The sequence below is a fragment of the Sinocyclocheilus anshuiensis genome, unplaced genomic scaffold (genome assembly GCF_001515605.1).
Source record: "Sinocyclocheilus anshuiensis isolate Anshui unplaced genomic scaffold, SAMN03320099.WGS_v1.1 scaffold327, whole genome shotgun sequence".
NCBI lineage: Eukaryota > Metazoa > Chordata > Actinopteri > Cypriniformes > Cyprinidae > Sinocyclocheilus > Sinocyclocheilus anshuiensis.
The window spans coordinates 690,369-698,690 of record NW_015548206.1 but is presented as its reverse complement, the minus strand read 5'-3'; the positions used below and the strand labels follow the sequence as shown (position 1 = coordinate 698,690).

General features: G+C 36.1%; 1 protein-coding gene across 1 annotated transcript in view; it reads right to left on the bottom strand.

Annotated features, from left to right (window-relative positions):
* The window catches only part of tmtopsa (teleost multiple tissue opsin a), a 96,464-nt gene that overhangs the window by 32,429 nt on the left and 55,713 nt on the right, over positions 1–8,322 (bottom strand). The window contains exon 3 of the mRNA XM_016440273.1: positions 1,798–2,019. Coding sequence (XP_016295759.1) covers positions 1,798–2,019 — 222 coding nt within the window. The remainder of the gene's footprint in view (positions 1–1,797; positions 2,020–8,322) is intronic.

The window sequence follows — 8,322 nt, the reverse complement described above, 5'->3', positions numbered from 1 at the left end:
TCTCTCTCTCTCTCTGTGTCGTAAATGAACAGTTGATGAATTACACTTTTCTGAGAATAGATTATTGAAGTGGAGATCGCTAAACTGCAAGCTAACTGGTGTTTTCAGAAAGCAAGCGCGTTTATCCACAGTGGAGAGAGCGCGAGCACATGGTTGCCAGGTTGACAAAGAAAAGTAACAAATTTAGCAGATATTTCCGTATTGCGCAAGTGTGAAGCTCTGTTTTGGGGATTACGTCTCTTTATATCAGGCAACCCAGTTGTGTTCCTCTGCGGCCAGATTAAACCTTGTTGTAGCCTATATACGCTCTATTCATTCTTTTTTAGAAACCTCGCACTTTTCTATTCAATTTTAAACGTTGTAAAATTTTAAACAAATTAAGCGCGGTCCACTGCTGCACACGTGCCACAATATCGATACAGGGCCAGCTGTATCGATACTCGTATCGTCAAATCTCTGTGACGATACATCGTCGTATCGATATTTTGAACACAGCACTAATAAATAGTAGGTCCCTAATCACATGTGGAGGGGACAGGCTGCTATTTACCCTCTTCATCAGTGCCACATTGCACAGCTGACACTTTGACTGATGGTGCAACAAGAACAATGAATTGGATTGTTTCACATGAGAGTACACCAGTAAACCAGTCGCATCACTTTTATCAAACTGACAATGTAGATTGATTGGCCCACAACATCACTGGCACCCACTTTCTGGAGACTCGGAACATAACTGAATGGCTCAGCACACTCCGCTTTGATGGAGCTACTTTCTGTTCATGTGGGTAAGGAAAATTTTGGAGAATCAAGTCAGTTTTGAGCAGGCCCACACGGAATGTGTACACACACAAAAAAAACAGCAGATTTTACCAGAGCCAGGATTTTTATCTCTAGTGTTAAATGCTACACATGGTTTTGCATAATTCATAATTGAATTGAGAAGGTTTTTTTCTAAAATTTGTAGCAAATGAGATGCTGAATTGTAAGTTGAATTAAATAAGCAGAATTAAAATGGAAGTTTAAATAAATAAATAAATAAAGGTACATTTTATTTGGTAAGATCGTATAGGGTCCACAGGTCCAGGGGGCTCACAACTATGCTGGAGATCGTCTGTGTCCCCCCCCCCCATATGCAACAGGAATCAGTCATGTAAGCTAAAATATGACAGTCATCTTGGCACTAATTCCAGGACCTTGATGTCATTTGCCAAAACTCTAAACTCAAAACAGATATAATTTGTAACACAGGCTGTCCAATTATCAAAACATTCCATTCAAATCTAAAAAGAATCCTTTCACTTGCATAATTATTGCTTCAAATCACTATTTTATTATGAAATTACATATAGGGCATAGCATCATTTTGAGCAGCTGTTTTAATTGATAAATCATTGTCATTAAATAAATAAACAGTCATCTAATTTTAGGTTCATATTAGGTTTTATGATCTTAGGTTACATGTGTCTGCAATCATAAAAATTGTAAAAATTGGTGGTGTTTTGTGTCTAGAGTAGAAAAATGACATCAAGGTTCTCAAATTAGTGCCAAAGTGAACTGTACAGACTGTTATGTACTATTTGAAAGCACATGATGTTCACTCATGCTACTTAATGTAACTTGAAATGTACTGTATTAGTAGTAGAAGTTGAAACTGATCATTGAACAGATCACATTTTGAGTGAAGAAACATGATTAGATGAAAAAATAAATTCAGTGTACTTCCATTTTATGCACTATGTACTATAGCCAAGCTTTATGTCAAACCCTGGGACTACACCTTTTTTTTATGCTCACCTGTTTATTCATGAAGATGTAGATGATGGGATTGATGAACGTGCTGGACTTCGCTAAGATGGAGGGCACTATGCTAGCCTCCGCAGTCACCAGTCCTGGGGCTCCAAAAGTGGCCAGCAGAGCCATGATCCCATAAGGCAGCCAGCAGAGCAGATAGAAGATCACCATGAGAAGAACCCGGTGCGCTCTTTTGCGGCTCATGGGCTTGTTCACACCACTGACCTTCATAGTCAAGGAATAGATGGAGATAATGAGATGGACCATCAGTAACACTGTTAAGTAATATTTGTAAAACAGATCTAAAATTATCCAGAGCATAACGGTATGGCATATTATACTGGCCAATAACTGTTAATATTAGAGTGAATATCAAAACAGCATACATTTTTTAATCATCAAAATCTTGTACAGCAAGCATTGTGACTGAAAAGCATATGTTAAGTTAATTAGACATGATCAAGTGGTTAGGAGTTCGATGGTAAGCTGTATTACCATTAGCATTTCTCTGTAAAGTCTAGAACACTGCTGACTAAGAAAACTTCCTTTTTACTCAGTTGGCCCAGGGGGATCAATAAAGTATTAATCAAGAGCAATTCGGTATCCTCCCATGAACTGCTCAACAACAGTAAATTGAATGCTAAAGGCTCTGGGACTTTCAGGGCTATTCATGCACCAAGGGTACCAAAGGTAATTTCACTTTTCATCCAGGTAATTAACTCTGTAAAGCCTGACATATCTATTTATCTATCTGAGCTGCACGATTAATCGTTAAAAGATCGCGATCTCGCTTCAGACAACCACACAAACTCATTTCTAAATGACAACGATTCTCCCGTGTCTATTAAACCTTTGACAAAGTCTTACCGGATCATTCAAATCTGCATTCGCACTGCCGCTGACACACAGAGAGCAGTTACCATGTTTGGTTAAGAAACAGCTTCACAAACAGTCTTTTCAACTACACGGTATTATTTCTGTCGTACATTTTTACTATTTAAAATAACTTTCTATTTGAATATATTTTAAAATGTAATTTATTCCTGTGATTTCAAAGCAACATTTCTCTGAAATAGAAATCTTTTTTAACATTATAAATGTCTTTATCATCACTTTTGATCAATTTAAAGGATCCTTGCTAAATAAAAGTATTAATTTTGCAATTAATTAATTGGCACTGGTAGTGTATATTAAAATGTTTAATAATTCATTCAAATTAATTAAACACTTTTAAATAGACTGCAGCAATACTATTTTGCCACACATTATTTTGTTTAGTTCAGAATCGTGGGAGAATCGTGATCTCTATTTGAGACAAAAAAAATCGTGATTCTCAATTTATCTAGAATCGTGCAGCTCTACTATCTATCTGTCTGTCTGTCTATATCTATCTATCTATCTATCTATCTATCTATCTATAAATAATACTGTTTGGTGCCAAACAGTAAGAGGAAGTTCCAATCAATGAGATTGAGAGATTGAGATGAGCAAACTACTTAAAAAGCATATACTGTAAATATCAGCTGTTTCTTTATGTATCCCAGAAATGTCTTAGTAAGATTATATTTAAATGCTTTGTTTTTTATTTTTTAATAATAAACATAAACATAATGTAATGCAACACAATGCTGAGATACAAATAAACATTCATTAAAAGTCTAATTTGATACATTTCAAGTAAAACAAAACTGCTTCAGTCCAGTAAGTGTTTATCTTGAAATAAATACATAAATAAATTACAATATGAAATTGATATTTAATATATAAATTATTCTTACATTTACTTTATAAAAATCTGTAAAGATTTCACAGAAAAAGACACATGTACCATGACCTGAAGGGGGACGTTTTCACAATTACACTAAAAGGCCTTTTACTTGCTAAAAAAAAAAAAAGTATAAAATATCAATTAGATGACAGAAGGCATGCGGTAGATTATATACAACAGGTTTTTAAACAAAGTTTTTATCATGTTGATAATTTAGAGGCCTTTCAAATTTGCATATCAAATATGGTACAGAGAGAGCGGGGCACAACCTAAAAATGATTGATTTTCTCAGTTTGTGTAAATCCACTTGGGTTTCAGAAGAATTTTTTTCCCATATTAATTTCACGTCTAGTACAAATATGTGGTATTGTTTCATTAATACAGTGTATACCTTTTTCTTTGTTTACCCTAAAAGAACGGAATTTAAATGTGACATACCCCATCGGCGGGGCACGTTGTAACATAACCATATGACAGCTTAAAATGTTATCAGATCTAATAATATTATATACATACACAAGTCAAATTAAAATGCTTTGCCAGTAAAAATAAAATACAAATGAACTCTTTCATATAAAACAATGTTGTTGTTTTTTTTGGTAATTAACATATACTAATTTATTTAACAAAGATCACACCACAAACCACAGAACTGATCACAACCCCTCTCCTCCTGCCACACACAGCTCTCCCAGAACACAAGACAAATAGACAAGCCAGTAGGAATGCTTTCAATTTCTTGAAATAATAATATCTGACTTCTAATTAAAACCTCTTTATGGAGGGTTCTCACATGAATCACCCTTTTTTGTGATTGAGCACAAAAGGGAGGAGGGAAGGAAAGTACTGTAGACGGACAGACAGGCAAATGGATGGAAGGAAGGCTAATTAGACATCTGAAGCACTGTGAGAAAAACATACAGTAATTGTGTGCACCATAGGTCATGCATTGATCATTGTATCATAATTACCAACCCCCATGTGCTAATGAGTAGACAGTAAAGAAATTTCAAATGTGGATGTCACCCCCTCCATTGTTAGTTTACACAAAGAAGAGCCACTTATAGTTAACTATTGTGACACACCCGCCTATCACTGTCACAGATCCAGATGCACAATGGGAGTGGGGGATTTAGTGAAGGGGTGTGGCTTCAGAGTTTCACTGGCAGTGTGTGATAAGATGTATGTACAGTATCTCATCATTGCTGCAATAAAGTCAATGAAAGCCCAACACAGACCAACCCCCCTCTAGACTTCACTTCCCCAGCACTACAGCATCTGAGCAGAGTGGTAATATTTCCTACAGAACAGAAAGTGCCCTTTCTTAAGATTCCACTCTGCTCATTCAGTCTGCTCAGGGTCACTCGCTCAGCCCAGATTGCTCTTTGTGATATGCTGGTTCGAGAATTTGTGAAATAAGCAATAGATCTAAGGTTATGGAGTTCAAATATTGTTTTAATGAAGTTGCAAACCTTATACATAGCCTAAATGCACAGTAAACATCAAAGTTAAAACAAAGAAGGAGAAGAAATTGAAAAATAGTGTGAAGAAACTGAGTTATGACTGTAGCCATTGTTCCCTGAGAAGGGAACAAGACGCTGCACTGATGATGATACTATGTGAACATTGCCATGTGATTTTGTCTGAAACACTTGAATCACTCCAATCTCACTGGTGCAATGTCACCCTGTAATGAGCGACGGCGTACAGTGGAAGCTATATAAGATACCCAGAACAAAACATTGGAGCTTCTATCAATCACAGGCATGCTGAAAGTATGGCAAGGGGACGCAGCATCTCGTTCCCTTCTTAGGGAACCATGGGTACAGTCATGACCTGAAAGGTTCCCTGAGAATCTTGTAGATTGTTTGGGCTGCTCCCTGAACCTCTGGAATGCTGCCACTTGTTTATTGACCTCATGAAACCTCTCAATGACAGAGTTGACTGTGAAGGTGTTTTGTATGGTTTTTAGTGTATTGTGTGGTATTTTTAAAATAATGGTTCATCCAACAATGTAATTTCTGTCACAACTTTTTTTTTTTTGTCCAAACAATAAAAGTCAGTAGGGTCCAGTGCTATTTTGGATCCCAGTGACTTCTGCAAAAATCAATTGTTCGTTGAAAAATTAGATGCGATACCCATTTTAATTAGAATGAACTGCAGTTAATGCACTTGTTCAGACTGAAATGAACACTTTCATGCCATCAATGTTTTTTTTTTTTTACCTGAGAGCTGTTTTAATCTCTTCCATCACGCTGCGAAGAAAACTGTCCAATCAATAAGAATAATGCCTTTGGTCATGTGCCCGTTGCTGCTGTTGCAGAAAACTATGTACGCTCACAGATTACTTGCTAAGCAACGGTCAATAGTAGAGGATGAATTAGGACCCAGCTCTCCTTCTCTGTACTTTTGTATTTGGTGTTGTTTGACAGACATCTTAATTAATAAAAATCAGGTAAATGCTGTTTGACCTTATCATGGCAAGCTCAATTTTTGTGTTTATTGTAACACATATTATGACCAATATCAGTCATAGCAAATGAAATACTGAGACTAACATAAGAATATTATTAAAAAAGAAAAAATACAGATAGATATATCAGCATCTTGATAAGCAAATACCATAACAAAGTGTTACATTTGTGCTTTCATATATGTGCCACCTACTGTCAGATAGTGAACAAATATTTTCATTTCCACATTGGTCTGGATAGACAAATTCAAACATTCATGATGGTGTGAACAGGTCTTTATGCATGTCCAACAAACTGTATCTATGTTCACTGCCTGTAATACTGTGGACATTTTAAGCCAGCAGTTTCTGTAAAAAAATAAAGTAAAAATCTATTTCCTTTCAATTCAGTTTTGTTTTAGACTTTGCAGGAAACAATTCAAAACTTTCCTATATTATCTACTCTATAATAATGTAATTTTTGTATGGAATCCTAAAATGTTTTGTTGTTAACATTGGATGTGAAGGGCTTAGAGTTTAGGAAAGATTAGTGCCTTATCAGCAGACCCACGTGGAATTTGCAGATGGGTTTTTTTGTTTTTGTTTTTTTTTTGGGGGGGAAATTGGAGTTAGTAAACTTCAAAATTTGAAGTATAGTAAACATGGTGATATGTTTTAAAATGAGCTGAGTGTACCATGCCCTTATTGGTATCTGAAAACATAATTAAATTAGCCAAAATATGTAATAAACTAAGTTCAAGGGATTGGGGGATGTGGGAAAAGCTCTGTGATTGACAGGTAGTGCAATACTGAAGAAATCTGCAGAGCTTTCTCATGAGTTCTGTAGGTGCAGACTCCATGTGAATCTGCTCACATGCTCTCATGCACTAACCAGGTCTACATTCAACAATCAATTCAATTTAAGTAATCTTTCAATAAACCAAATCCACTTAATATTCACTCTTTTTCTGTTAAAAATGGGGTTTACGTACACAGCTGTTTGGAATGTACAGTGCAGACCAACAGAACATAGAAAGCAGGAAGAAAGACAACATAGGTCAGAATAGGTCATGTGTAGCATGTAGTAACTATTGGTACTGTGAGGCTATTTGCACTTTAACAGTGGTTGTGAACCACATAAAAAGCACATGGTAAAATGGTAGAGCATATGTACTCATATTTTTAAACAGGTAACTCGAGTCTGATCCCAACTTGAGAAATTTTTATGCCACTATATACTCTGTTGTATAAACAGCATTTCTTCACGCTTAAATAGCTTCTACTAATAAAAAAAAGACTGTAATGCTAGCTAACTATAGCTAAAAAACATGTTGATTGATTTATGATTGAGCACTGGCTATACTCAGCTCTTGAATGCAACACGAATCACATTTATAAAAATCGATATAGGCTAGTGAAGTGGTTTTCAAACATGTCCTGGAGTACCCCCAGCTCGGCACATTTTGTATGTCTCTCTCATCTATCACACCTGATTCAACTCATCAGCTCATTAGTGGAGACTGCAAGACCTGAAGTGGGTGTGTCAGATATAGGGAGACATACTAGATGTGCAGTGCTGGGGGTACTTCATGGAGAGGTTTAAGAACCACTGGGCTAGTGGTTTCATCAGTTAGTGTGCTATTGGGGATCAGTAAAATAACTGATGGTCAAGAGCACAACCTTGTCAAACACATTTTATCCTCCCATAGCTGTCAGTGGTCAGAAGATGAAGAGAGAAAATATATGGTGTTGAGAGAATATTTAGCATGCACTGGGTGTGCTGATCTTGCCGGACAGTAGTTGATTTAGATGCAGAATGCAACAGCTGCATGTTTGAGGTTATTTGAAATAAGCTGGAAAATTAAACAGGGTTAAACCCTGTTTTTGAAGCCGTACAGAGAAGTGACATAATGAAAGTCTTTCCAGCAGCACCATATGTACTCCTCAGTTTTTTTGCTCTATTCTAATAATTAGTTATTTGGTATATACTTCTAAAGTAATGTAAAAGTTATTGCATTACACAGGCCACCAGGAGCAATGTTAGGTGAGGTGATTTACAGTGGAGAAAATATTTATTTGATCCCCTGCTGATTTTGTAAGTTTGCCCACTTACAAAGAAATGGAGGGTCTGTAATTTTTATGGTAGGTTTATTTTAATGAATAAAGACAGAATATCAACCAAAAAATCCAGAAAAAAAAAAACATTATACAAAGGTTAGAAATTGATTTGCATTTCAGTGAGTGAAATAAGTATTTGATCCCCTACCAACCAGCAAGAATTCTGGCTCCCACAGATTGGTTATGTGGC